This window comes from Schistocerca cancellata, chromosome 6 (genome assembly GCF_023864275.1).
Source record: "Schistocerca cancellata isolate TAMUIC-IGC-003103 chromosome 6, iqSchCanc2.1, whole genome shotgun sequence".
Lineage (NCBI taxonomy): Eukaryota > Metazoa > Arthropoda > Insecta > Orthoptera > Acrididae > Schistocerca > Schistocerca cancellata.
This window is the reverse complement of record NC_064631.1, coordinates 401,480,470-401,495,284: the sequence shown is the minus strand read 5'-3', so window position 1 is coordinate 401,495,284 and position 14,815 is coordinate 401,480,470. Positions and strand designations below refer to the sequence as shown.

At 43.4% G+C, this 14,815-nt stretch overlaps 1 protein-coding gene across 2 annotated transcripts in view; it reads right to left on the bottom strand.

Moving 5' to 3' along the window:
* LOC126190850 (probable cytochrome P450 6a14) overlaps positions 1-14,815 on the bottom strand; it is a 120,884-nt gene that overhangs the window by 43,389 nt on the left and 62,680 nt on the right. For both annotated transcript variants that reach the window (XM_049931438.1, XM_049931437.1), the window contains one exon: positions 6,823-7,276. In XM_049931438.1, the coding sequence (XP_049787395.1) occupies positions 6,823-7,266 (444 nt within the window). In that variant the 5' untranslated portion in view covers positions 7,267-7,276. The remainder of the gene's footprint in view (positions 1-6,822; positions 7,277-14,815) is intronic.

Here is a 14,815-nt window from a genome sequence, read left to right as displayed (position 1 = left end):
TTCTGAATTCTCATTCCTTGTCATGTTCCAGACCTCACGTCAGTATAGTTCTTCCCTCTTCACGCCAGCCTGCGTGAGATAAACGCGTGCATTTCGGCCTCCTCTAGTAACACGGTGTTAGCTCTTCTGCCAATTACAACACTAGCCTTTGCCCGTTCACGCTAGGAAACGCAACTTCCCGCTACACCTGGACGCAGGGCCCACTGCTACTGTTTCAGAATTTCGTCAAATCTAAACTACTACCTTTAGCAATGACTGTTCTGTTAGCCCCTGATAGAATATTTTATACATTATGAATGAAAATACACACGACACTGGCGTAATATTCGACAATGTAATATTCTACAATAGAATGTAATACAGTGTCGTGTGTATTTTCATTCATAACCACCTTCAGTTTTTCGTTGATAAAATGTTCAATTTATAATTCCTCTCAAGTTAAAGTAAAATCCCTTTTTATGCAGAAACATGCCAGTATTTTTAATGTGACAAAATTTACAGTTTTTATAATATTGATGTACCCATTTTTCATATATAATTGGATGCGTCACTTTTAAAGAGAGCTGACTTTTTTTTTTAACAAGTTGACTTTGCTACATCACAACGCAGTGTAAAATATACGGGTGTTGGACAAAAATATTGAAACACCACGAGAAATGTATGCTTGAACATAAACGCAGAGGTTGGGCATGCCTGCAGGCGGTATAGTTGTGGCACCTGTGTAATGTCCTCAACACGTTGCAAGTGTCTGCCCTGGTCAGAACAGTGTTCTGCGTAGTCATGGGTGCATTGTGTCGGTACTCAGTAAATTTTGAAGTGGGTAAATTGTTGGACCTCGTATGGTTGGTGCTTCATAAACAAGGCAGGCGAAGTGTTTCGTGTGTCAAGAGGCACCGTGTCGAAGATTCACACCGCATTCAGGTAAAGCGGAAAAATACCATCCGCCAAGTCACAATGCGGACGAAAGTATGTGTTGAGTGATCCTGACGGACGATCATTGAAGAGGATTCTGACGAAAAGTAACAGGACGGCAGCTGCTAGTCACTGCAGGACTGAATGTCGCACTCGCGAGCCCTGTGAACACCAAAAACAAAATAAAGGGAGCTGCAGACCTAGGGAACTGAAAGGCGAGCTGGAATTCCAAAACCACTCATCAGCGATACAAACGCCCGTACTAGGAAAGTATGGTGTAGAAGCCGTCAAACGTGGACTGTGGGTCAATGGAAGAATTACGGTAGTGCCTATTAAAATTGCTGCACCACGAATATGACGAGCTACAGACGCGAAATTTAACCGACAGGAAGAAGATGCTGTGATATGCGAATGATTAGCTTTTCAGAACATTCACACAAGGTTGGCGCCGGTGGCGACACCTACAACGTGCTGACATGAGAAAAGTTTCCAACCGATTTCTTATACACAAACAGCAGTTGACCGGCGTTGCCTGGTGAAACGTTGTTGTGATGCCTCATGTAAGGAGGAGAAATGCGTACCATCACGTTTCCGACTTTGATAAAGGTCTGATTGTAGCCTATGGCGATTGCGGTTTATCGTATCGCGACATTGCTGCTCGCGTTCGTCGAGATCCAATGACTGTTAGTAGAATATGGAATCGGTGGGTTCAGGAGGGTAATACGGAACGCCGTGCTGGATCCCAATGGCCTCGTATCACTAGGAGTCGAGATGACAGGCATCTTTCCAGCATGGCTGTAACGGATCGTGCAGCCACGTCTCGATCCCTGACACAACAGATGGGGACGTTTGCAAGACAACAACCATCTGCACGAACAGTTCGACGACGTTTGCAGCAGCGTGGACTATCAGCTCGGAGAACATGACTGCGGTTACCTTTGACGCTGCATCACAGACAGAAGCGCCTGCGATGGTGTACTTAACGACGAACCAGGGTGCACGAATGGGAAAACGTCATTTTTTCGGATGAATCCAGGTTCTGCTTACAGCATCATGATGGTCGCATCCGTGTTTGGCGACAACGCGGTGAACGCACATTGGAAGCGTGTATTCGCCATCGCCATACTAGCGTATCACCCGGCGTGATGGCATGAGGTGCCATTGGTTACACGTCTCGGTCACCTCTTGTTCGCATTGATGGCACTTTGAACAGTGGACGTTACATTTCAGACGTGTTACGACCCGTGGCTCTACCCTTCATTCGATCCCTGCAAAACCCTACATTTCAGTAGGATAACGCACGACCGCATATTTCAGGTCCTGTACGAGCCTTTCTGGATACAGAAAATATTTGACTGCTGCCCTGGCCATCACATTCTCCAGATCTCTCACCAATCGAAAACGTCTGGGCAATGGTGACCGAGCAACTGTCTCGTCACAATACGCCAGTCACTATTCTTGATGAACTGTGATATCATGTTGAAGCTGCATGGGCAGCTGTACCTGTGCATGCCATCCAGCTCTGTTTGACTCAATGCCCAGGCGTATCAAGGCCGTTATTACGGTCAGAGGTGGTTGTTCTGGGTACTGATTTCTAAGGATCTATGCACCTAAATTGCGTGAAAATGTAATCTCTTGTCAGTTCTAGTATAATATATTTGTCCAACTTTTGGCCGAGTTTACGTCCCAGGAGTGATACATGTTGGGGATTCGCTGATGATTTGGGCAGCTATACAGTGGTATTCCATGGGTCCCACGACTGCTCTGCAGGTTCGCATTTATTTTTGCTGATTAGATACGTCCCATATTTCAGTGTTTGTTTTTCCAGTGGTGGTCCCCTGTTCACACAGCTCGCATAGTCCAGGACTGGTTTTGGATGCACGAGGATGAGTTGTCACATCTCCCTGGTCGCCACAGTCACCACATGGCAGTACCACTGAGCCTTTGTAGTCTAATTTCGAGAGAAGGGTGCATGATCGCTATCCACGCCCGTCATAGTTGCATCAAACTTGCACTGTTTTGCAGGACGAAAGGTATAATATTCCCTTGAAAACCATGAAGGACCTGTATTGATCCATTCCGAGACGACTGGAAACTGTTTTGAATGACGACGATTTTCTACACAGTGTTAGGCATGGTAATGTGTTGTGTTTCCATATTTTTGTCCACCTCGGTAAGGATCGTAAGTACAACGTTTGATTAATTTACAGGATGAGTTTCTGATGTCACTAGAAAATGGGTTCAGTATAAAAGCAAAAACCGATCGTGGAGTAAACCAACTGGAGCGGAATTTCATCAATAAAATACATCTGCTAGCATGTGCTGGCCCAACATCGCGGAAAGAGTTACGTGTTACTGAAACTATATGTGTGTAATAGCATCAGGCAGAACGAAAACGTGAACAGCTAAAAGAGGGGAGGGAGACAGAGAAAATTATTCAAAATTATTGTTACTATGTATTGCTGCATCTAGGAACACTTATCGTGATATTGTAGAAATTTTACTGATGTGAGAATGGGAATAGCAGTAATGGACTCTGAGCAACATTCCGTTTAAACCTCCACCAGCGGTCGGAGACTAGCAGCAGCCGGACGAGGCAATTGTCTTTCCACACATATGTTGCCGTTAACACCACAACACAAGCGGCTGCATTTGGAGTGGTGCTGTGACCCGAAAGCATCAAATGTTCAAATGTGTGTGAAATCTTATGGGACTTAACTGCTAAGGTCATCAGTCCCTAAGCTTACACACTACTTAACCTAAATTATCCTAAGGACAAACACACGCACCCATGCCCGAGGGAGGAGTCGAACCTCCTCTGGGACCAGCCGCACAGTCCGTGACTGCAACGCCCTACACCGCTCGGCTAATCCCGCGCGGCCGGAAAGCATCGACTGCTGTTGAATGGTGTTGCAATCGCGAGTACAGAGGCCAGCTGGCGAGAAGTCTTCATCCCTCCAATGTTTTGGGGAGGCTTAGCAGTGTTCTTTGTGGGAGCATCAGGCACGGCTGGTAGAGACTGAAGGAATTCTGACGCCACAAAAGTACGTCACGTACATCTTTAGTCCTCAAGTGCAGTCCCTCATGCGAGAATATCGTGGTGACATTTTTCAACAGTACAATGCTCGTACACACATGGCATGTGTCTCTGTGAACTGTATGCGTCATCTTGATGTGCTCATGTGGCCAGCAAGATCCCCAGATCGGCCTCCAGTAGGTGTGAGACGAGCTAGAATGGCGACGCCATCTCAGAGCCAGTACCCAGGATATAAAGGACCAGATTGTGGGCCGACATTGCCTCAAGAGAGGACACAGAAGCTTACGACACACTTCCGAACCAAATCAGAGGGGTTCAATGTCATACTGATATGTGGAGTTCTACTCCCAATTGTTAGTAAATTTTACTCCATTTTGCAAACACTGGAACAACACCACATTTTTTTTAACGACGCTTGCCGCCACTGATGGTAAAAATTCTTATTTTACTGTTATACGATTCAAATTTCAGTGTTTGGCCATTTCCAAGAACAAAAACTGGAATAAACAATAGAAGTAAAATTACAAAAACAAGAAAGACGGCAACCACTAAAAATGGTATATAAATACCACGCTTCTTTGCGTTATTTATTCATCAAAAGACGTCAGACTTATACGGAATACAAGTCCTTGTCGAAAAAGCATATCTGGCCATACTGCCCAGATTTGTCATTAGTAAACGTGAGAATGTCTCTAAAACGCCTAAATATATTATAGACTAACATTTCTGTACCCTGCAGCACAGTTATATGAAACCGCTCACCAATAAATACAGGGCTATTACAAATGATTGAAGCGATTTCATAAATTCACTGTAGCTCCATTCATTGACATATGGTCACGACACACTACACATACGTAGAAAAACTCATAAAGTTTTGTTCGGCTGAAGCCGCACTTCAGGTTTCTGCCGCCAGAGCGCTCGAGAGCGCAGTGAGACAAAATGGCGACAGGAGCCGAGAAAGCGTATGTCGTGCTTGAAATGCATTCACATCAGTCAGTCATAACAGTGCAACGCCACTTCAGGACGAAGTTCAACAAAGATCCACCAACTGCTAACTCCATTCCGCGATGGTATGCGCAGTTTAAAGCTTCTGGATGCCTCTGTAAGAGGAAATCAACGGGTCGGCCTGCAGTGAGCGAAGAAACGTTTGAACACGTGCGGGCAAGTTTCACGCGTAGCCTGCGGAAGTCGACGAATAAAAACAAGCAGGGAGCTAAACGTACCACAGGATGGTGCTCCACCGCACTTCCATCATGATGTTCGGCATTTCTTAAACAGGAGATTGGAAAACCGATGGATCGGTCGTGGTGGAGATCATGATCAGCAATTCATGTCATGGCCTCCACGCTCTCCCGACTTAACCCCATGCGATTTCTTTCTGTAGGGTTATGTGAAAGATTCAGTGTTTAAACCTCCTCTAACACGAAACGTGCCAGAACTGCGAGCTCGCATCAACGATGCTTTCGAACTCATTGATGGGGACATGCTGCGCCGAGTGTGGGAGGAACTTGATTATCGGCTTGATGTCTGCCGAATCACTAAAGGGGCACATATCGAACATTTGTGAATGCCTAAAAAAACTTTTTGAGTTTTTGTATGTGTGTGCAAAGCATTGTGAAAATATCTCAAATAATAAAGTTATTGTAGAGCTGTGAAATCGCTTCAATCATTTGTAATAACCCTGTAGGTATGCGCCACTTGTTCAGGCACAATAACTGACATGAACATACATAAACGATTCTCCAAAGATCTCCTGAGGGACATCACGGTCTGCACAATGCAATCTGTGGTGTTTTAGGGAACAAGGTAGCTACGGCCGAAATCTGGATAGTACAACAATAAAATAAAAAGTGTTAAGTCAAATGGCGACAGCATCATTCGAAAAATTTACCATGACTGTGTCTTCAGCAAAATAAAAACAATCAACATCACATACGCTCTCAACCTATGACGTTTCATTTCGTTTGATCCAAAGGTCGCCTGAAAGACATAACAGTCTGCACAATGGAATCTGTGGTGTATTAGAGAACAAGGTAACTACGGACGAAATCTAGATCGTACAACAATAAAATAAAACTTGTGAATAATAGATTTCAGCTGTCAGTCGTCCTTTTCAAATTTTATTGGCTGATCTAGATTTCAGCTAGCAACTAGCCATTCTCAATGCACTCTCATTTTGGATCAATGCTTGTAATGCCTGTTGGTCGAGTATTCAATGAACTGTGGACGAAGCCCGACCAACAGCCATTACAAGCATTGATCAAAAATGATAGTGCATTCAGAATGGCTAGTTGCTAGCTAAAATCTAGATCTGCCAATAAAATTTAAAAAGGACGACTGATAGCTGAAATCTATTATTTACAATATAACAGTCGCTGTGTGCAACAGCCTTCTGAGTGGAAGGTAACCTAATAAAAGAAAAATTATTAAAGTCAAATGGTGACAGCACCATTCAAAATGTCTACCATGACTGCGTCTCCAGCTAAAATGAAAACTATCAACATCACATATGCTCTCAAACTGTGAAGTTTCACTTCGTTTCCTCCTCACCTGTAGGGGGCATCACATTTGTGTTAGATAGCGTATATTTATTCAATTCTGGAACGTTAAGTCGTAGACAAAAAATGGACTAGTTCATGTATAAGTGTGTTTGGTCTGTCTATGCAGAGTAAGGTCTGTGACTTGTTCGACATATTCAGTGTATTATTGTCGTTAAAAATGCGGAGCTGTTACATATAAAGTGAATCAGTGACAGTAATGGTTTTCAAAACTGTATTTACACAACAAATTTTCCCATCCGTCTGTAGTTTCCGAATATTTCTAAGATAGTATTACGCAGCAAGCTGTGAGCAAGATCTAAGCAGACTAACCGGAAACATCATCTTCATCTTCCCTGATGTGAACGTAGGTGTCAGCCTGTTTCTTAGCAAACGCCACCTTTCACCAGCCATAAAGACCAAGTGTCCAGTGAGTGGGTCGACGTCTTCGTTGACGTAAAGGCCGCGATCGTGGAAGTGCTGGAAGTCCTTGACGAGCATGCTCTTGATAAGCTCTGGGTCCTTGACGACGATTCCAGGCTGGGTGAACATGTAGATTCCAACCATTGGTTCGGAGGGCGGCACCGCACTGTAGAGATCGCAGCAGATGTCGCCGATGTAGCGCTGGAACAGCATGGCGCGCCACGCGTGTCCAAATGGGAAGGGCGCCCCCGGGATGTACGGGATTCCCCGTCGCGGCCAGTAGCTCCAGCAGTAGTAGGCGTACAGCGCCACCGCGGCGCAAGCAGCGACCAGGGCTGCCAACAGCTGCAGCATCTCGACGAGTCTGCAACAGCACATTGCACATTGCGCATCACCATCTTGCTTTGGGGAACGTGTTGTCACGGAGCTAACAATCGACGGAAACCAAGTACAAGTCTACCACCTCTCTACAAACAGTTTTCGAAACGAATACTCACTTGTCACTGTAGTAGCCCAGTGCCTCAATCACTGATCAGCCATAATATTATGACCACCGACCCATTCAGGCGATAGCAGCGTCACCTGCCAACCCTTCTAGTCAGACACACACATGGTGCACGTAGTATCAGTGAGCCCGCTGCCTATGTGTAGAAATGGAAAGGGGAGCGATCTGCCTGAGTTTGACCGAGGGCAGATTGTAATGGCCTGCAGGCTTGGCACGAACATTTCGGAAACTGCAGGACTTGTTGAGTGTTCGAGGAGAACTTTGAAATGTGTCTTCAGCACGTAGTGAAGCCAAGTTGAAACCTGGTCCAGACATCAGGGGATTGGACGACCACCCCTCATTACAGATGTCGGACGTTGTAGGCTCAGTATACTGGTGAAACAGGACAGGCGGCGAACTGTGGCGGAACTAACATCAGACTTTAATGTTGTGTAGAATATAAGTGTGTCTGAACACACAGTGCACCGAACATCCCTACAATGGGCCTCTGCAGTCGACGACCTATGCATGTGCCAATGTCAACACCATAACGTCAACAGCTGCGATTGAAATGGGCACTAGGCCATCAGCACTGGACGTTGGGGCAGTGGCAGAGCCTTGACATTGTCTGATGAATCCCGACAGCTTCGCCATGCCGATGAGAGAGCGCAAATCCTCCGTCTTCCAGGGGAACAGCTCCATGACGTCTGTACTGTGGGGTAGATACAAGCTGGTGGCGGCTTGTCTACGCTCGGGGAAACACTCACGTGGACATCCATGGGTGCAGTGAATCTTATGCAAGACACCATGGATGGCAAGTAATATCATACACTGGTTTCAGGCCACGTAACCCCATTCACAGCGAGTATGGCAGTAACATCTTTCAGCATGACAGTACGCCTTCTCACAAGGCCAGGTGTGTGGTGGAGTGGTTCGAGGAACACAGTGGCGAGTTCCAATAGACGTGCTGGCCCCCAACCCGCCAGATTGAACCCGATCGAAGAAATCTGGAACATGGTTGAACATGGTGTCAGAGCTCATGCCCCCTCCCCGGAATTGACGAGAATTAGCTGACGTGTGTGTAGATGTGGTGCCAACTCCCTTTAGTGGCCTGCCAAATTATCATTGCTTCCGTGCCACGATGCGTCGCCACTGTTATCTGTGACAAATGTGGACATATTAGCTATTATATAGGTGGTCATAATGTGCTGGCTGATCAGTGTAAATGTGTGCTGCTGATTAATTGTGACTATGGGAATGTATCTAGTAACGAGGTTATATGCAGTAACGGAAGGAAGGCTTCCACCAACAGCTGAGAATTCTGTGGTCGATGAATGAAATTATACTCCTACCCTTTGTCCCCATCTGCATGGCAACCATCAAACTCTTGTAAATATCAAGTGCCATTAGAACTGGAGGGGCTTTGTGGATTGTATGGAGGGTACCACAGTTAGCTGCATAATCCCAAATACTTATCGTTGTCCCCGACGTTCCGACAGGTAACATCATCCTTGATTTCAAGTAATCTGTCGTAATAATCCTCGATTTCAAGTAATCTATCGTTATAGTTAGACTCTGCAAAAGTCAGCAACCGTATTTCATTTTATTTAACTAGCTCTTCCCTTCCGTTTCAACTGCTAGAATGCCTGTATTTTTCTACAATACTGCTCTTCATCCTATGACCTTATTATGAAACCATCAAACCCATAATGATACGACTTACAAAGGAGATCTTTCATTGGGTGCAGAAGAGCTCATTGTTCAACAATCTCCATATAATAATTGGAAATAGGGGACTAAGAGGAATCCCAATGACAACCACATCAGTTCGCTTGTGGATTTCATTTTGTGTATTTAAAAATAGAGATACCCCTTAGGGGGCTCCCATTTTGGGAGTACGTGGGTTAGCAAGTGTGGAGCCCCGAGCTGAGTTTGACATTACTTACTCATACTGGTGTCAAACTCCCATTTCGTTTCCTATCGGCCTCTCTCGGCCAACTCTTATTTTTTCGACGCCAGCGGCGTTAGGTTTCGAGGTCCAAGGGAGTCTTTTTTTCTTGTCCTCAATTCAGACCTTCGAAGCTGTTGCCTTGGGTGTTGGATCACAAAAGGCTAACGGTAGAAAATCCTGAATTAAAAATAAGCGCAACCTGCTGTATTGCAGGATGAAAGATGTGGAAGCACCAAAGGCTAGTATATGCCAGAACTCAGAAATAACGGCTGGTAGGCAAAGTTATGCACCTTAGCTGTGGTAAAAACAGCCAGCCGAGGGAAAGGAAAATCTTGAAAACAGAACCACCGATAGCCAGGCCAGCGATCTACCGGTGTTATAATTTCACTGCTCAGAGTACCGGCACTGGACCTCAGAAATGACCGTAAATATGACGATCAAGGTTAGGAACAGGTGTAAGACACGGAAAAATAAAAATGGTCTGAGAATTGAAACATGGAACATAAAACCCTTAATATGAAAGACCAATAGCTTATACAAGAATTGAAACGTCGTGAAATCTCAGTATGTAGTACCCAAGAGACAAAAAAAGAAAGGCAAAGGCTGGAAGCAATATGACCAGTACTTACACATTTATACTGGAGAACAGAAGCAGATAAGAGCTTTAGCAGCAATAGGGATACTTATTCACAAGAAATACAACGATCTTATTGAGGAGTTCCAATGCAAACAGAATAGTTTTACGAAAAGAAACTGGCTCATCACAAATTGAACATTATCTTCCTGTACATTTATTCCAACGACTACATTCACTCGATAATTGGTTCCAGATTGGCTAGCTGCGTTGCAGTTAATAGTGGTATTAGACAATGTGCTCTTCAAGTTCGCTTGAAGACATTTATTGTAACAACTATATCCAGGAAAAACTGTTTCCAGATTAACTAGCTGCATAGCAGTTATTAGTGGTACTAGACAATGTGACTCAAATGACTCTGAGCCAGTGATAAAGAAGGTATTGGCAGGTAGTGGTTATAGAATGGGGGACAAATAAATTAAAATAATTTGTTATACTGACGATTCAGCTTTACTGCAAACAGTGAAAATAACCCGCAGAAAATTTTACATATATGCAGTGTGGCAGCCAAATCCTAAATATGTGCGTATACACTCAAAACGCCCCTCATGAACCATGGACCTTGCCGTTGGTGGGGAGGCTTGCGTGCCTCAATGATACAGATAGCCGTACTGTAGGTGCAGCCACAACGGAGGGGTATCTGTTGAGAGACCAGACAAACGTGTGGTTCCTGAAGAGGGGCAGCAGCCTTTTCAGTAGTTGCAGGGGCAACAGTCTGGATGATTTACTGATCTGGCCTTGTAACACTAACCAAAATGGCCTTGCTGTTCTGGTACTGCGAACGGCTGAAAGCAAGGAGAAACTACAGCCGTAATTTTTCCCGAGGGCATGCAGCTTTACTGTTGATTAAATGATGATGGCGTCCTCTTGGGTAAAATATTCCGGAGGTAAAATAGTCCCCCATTCGGATCTCCGGGCGGGGACTACTCAAGAGGACGTTGTTATCAGGAGAAAGAAACTGGCGTTCTACGGATCGGAGCGTGGAATGTCAGATCCCTTAATCGGGCTGGTAGGTTATAAAATTTAAAAAGGGAAATGGATAGGTTAAAGTTAGATATAGAGGGAATTAGTGAAGTTTGGTGGCAGGAGGAACAAGACTTTTGGTCAGGTGAATACAGGGTTATAAATACAAAATCAAATAGGGGTAATGCAGGAGTAGGTTTAATAATGAATAAAAAAATAGGAGTGCGGGTAAGCTACTACAAACAGCATAATGAACGCATTATTGTGGCCAAGATAGACACGAAACCCATGCCTACCACAGTAGTACAAGTTTATATGTCAACTAGCTCTGCAGATGACGAAGAAATTGATAAAATGTATGATGAGATAAAAGAAATCATTCAGGTAGTGAAGGGAGACGAAAATTTAATAGTCATGGGTGACTGGAATTCAAGAGTAGGAAAAGGGAGAGAAGGAAACATAGGTGAATATAGCTTGGGGCTAAGAAATGAAAGAGGAAGCCGCCTGGTAGAATTTTGTGCAGAGCATAACTTAACCATAGCTAACACTTGGTTCAAGAACCATGAAAGAAGGTTGTATACATGGAAGAACCCTGGTGATACTAGTAGGTATCAGATAGATTATATAACGGTAAGACAGAGATTTAGGAACCAGGTTTTAAGTTGTAAGACATTTCCAGGGGCAGATGTGGACACTGACCACAATCTATTGGATATGAACTGTAGATTAAAACTGAAGAAACTACAAAAAGGTGGGAATTTAAGAAGATGGGACCTGGATAAACTGAAAGAACCAGAGGTTTTACAGAGTTTCAGGGAGAGCATACGGGAACAACTGACAGGAATGGGGCAAAGAAATACAGTAAAGGAAGAATGGGTAGCTTTGTGGGATGAAACAGTGAAGGCAGCAGAGGATCAAATAGGTAAAAAGACAAGGGCTAGTAGAAACCCTTGGGTAACAGAATAAATATTGAATTTAATTGATGAAAGTAGAAAATATAAAAATGCAGTAAATGAAGCAGGCAAAAAGGAATACAAACGTCTCAAAAATGAGATCGACAGGAAGTGCAAAATGGCTAAGCAGGGATGGCTAGATGGCAAATGTAAGGATGTGGAGGCTTATCTCATGAGGGTTAAGACAGATACTGCCTACAGGAAAATTAAAGTGACGTTTTGAGAAAGGAGAACCACTTGCATGAATATCAAGAGCTTTGATGGAAACCCAGTTCTAAGCAAAGAAGGGAAAGCAGAAAGGTGGAAGGAGTATATAGAGGGTCTATACAGCGGCGATGTTCTTGAGGACAATATTTTGGAAATGGAAGAGGAGGTAGATGAAGATGAAATGGGAGATATGGTACTACGTGAGGAGTTTGACAGAGCACTGAAAGACCTAAGTCGAAACAAGGCCCCGGGAGTAGACAACATTCCATTAGCACTACTGACAGCCTTGGGAGAGCCAGTCCTGACAAAACTCTACCATCTGGTGAGCAAGATGTATGAGACAGGTGAAATTCCCTCAGACTTCATGAAGAATATAATAATTCCAATCCCAAAGAAAACAGGTGTTGACAGATGTGAAAATTACCGAACTATCAGTTTAATAAGTCACAGCTGCAAAATACTAACACGAATTCTTTACAGACGAATGAAAAAACTGGTGGAAGCCGACCTCGGGGAAGATCAGTTTGTATTCCGTAGAAATGTTGGAACACGTGAGGCAATACTGACCTTACGACTTATCTTAGAAGAAAGATTAAGGAAAGGCAAACCTACATTTCTAGCATTTATAGACTTAGAGAAAGCTTTTGACAATGTTGATTGGAATACTCTTTTTCAAATTTTGAAGGTGGCAGGGGTAAAATACAGGGAGCGAAAGGCTATTTACAATTTGTACAGAAACCAGAGGGCAGTTATAAGAGTTGAGGGACAGGAAACGGAAGCAGTGGTTGGGAAGGGAGTGAGACAGGGTTGTAGCCTATCCCCGATAATATTCAATCTGTATATTGAGCAAGCAACAAAGGAAACAAAAGAAAAGTTCGGAGTAGGTATTAAAATCCATGGAGAAGAAATAAAAACTTTGAGGTTCGCCGATGACATTGTAATTCTGTCAGAGACAGCAAAGGACTTGGAAGAGCAGATCAACGGAATGGACAGTGTCTTGAAAGGAGGATATAAGATGAACATCAACAAAAGCAAAACGAGGGTAATGGAATGTAGTCGAATTAAGTCGGGTGACGCTGAGGGAATTAGATTAGGAAATGAGACACTTAAAGTAGTAAAGGAGTTTTTCTATTTGGGGAGCAAAATAACTGATGATGGTCGAAGTAGAGAGGATATAAAATTTAGACTGGCAATGTCAAGGAAAGCGTTTCTGAAGGAGAAAAATTTGTTAACATCGAGTATTGATTTAAATCTCAGGAAGTCGTTTCTGAAAGTATTTGTATGGAGTGTAGCCATGTATGGAAGTGAAACGGGGACGATAAATAGTTTGGACAAGAAGAGAATAGAAGCTTTCGAAATGAGGTGCTACAGAAGAATGCTGAAGATTAGATGGGTAGATCACATAACTAATGAGGAGGTATTGAATAGAATTGGGGAGAAGAGGAGCTTGTGGCACCACTTGACTAGAAGAAGGGATCGGTTGGTAGGACATGTTCTGAGACATCGAGGGATGACCAATTTAGTATTGGAGGGCAGCGTGGAGGGTAAAAATCGTAGAGGGAGACCGATAGATGAACACACTAAGCATATTCAGAAGGATGTAGGCTGCAGTAGGTACTGGGAGATGAAGAAGCTTGCACAGGATAGAGTAGCATGGAGAGCCGCATCAAACCAGTCTCAGGACTGAAGACCACAACAACAACAACACTCAAAAAACGAAATGTATGGCGACGTCTGTGGAACCATTTAGACGCAAAGTGGAAGTGGATGGAAAAATGGTAATGACATCTAAATACGTTGTACTTAACTGTTCAGCAGTGGAAAGGGTGAAAACGAAGTTAGAGAACAAGTAACAGAAGTAAACAAAGTAACATGGTGTTTAAGTGATACTATTTGGAAAAAACGAGAATACAGGAAGATATGCAAAAGTTAGAATATACAAAACAACCAGTTATGACATACACAGCTGAGACAAGACCGGAAACATCTAAAGTAAAGAGACTTTTGGAACCCACGGAAATGAAAATTCTACGAAAGATTACAGGGGTGACTCTGAAAGACAGAGAGAAGTGAAAGCATTATAAAAGGTTGTAAATTGGACTCCATTAATGAATGGATAGATACGAGAAAGCATGAGTGGAAGGTACACTTATACAGGGTGAATGAAAGGAAGATTGTGAAAATCTTATGAAATATGTCAACAGCTGGTAAAAGAAATATTGGCCGTCCAAGGAAACGGTGAAACGTTAACCTCTGGGTAGACTGAGGTATACTGAAGGAAACAGACTTTAGTCTAGGAAGAAAGAAAGAACAGGAAGAAGAAAAAGAAAAAAATAGAGAATCACGATTTAGTAAGACCAAGCTCCTACCTGCACCAGAAAAACATCTTGTGAAACAGTTTCGTTCGTAGAAATCAACATTAATAAGGAAACTACATCAAAACTAATATAACTTGGGCTCCTGTCTTGAATTCTGTCAAAACAGCGTAGTGTGTCAGTAAGGACTCTAGATATCTGAAGATCTCCAACGTAAATGGGAACAAATCGTCTGTGAATAATTTTTGCATCAACCATGACCTCAAAGTCCTGTTTTAACGGAACGTTTCATGAAACTGAACTAAAAAATCTATAAACTCTCTGAGAATAAACTTTTTTTTGTTACTTTGGTTTATTACCCACTGTTGATTGAGTACCTGCAAATTATATGTTTGG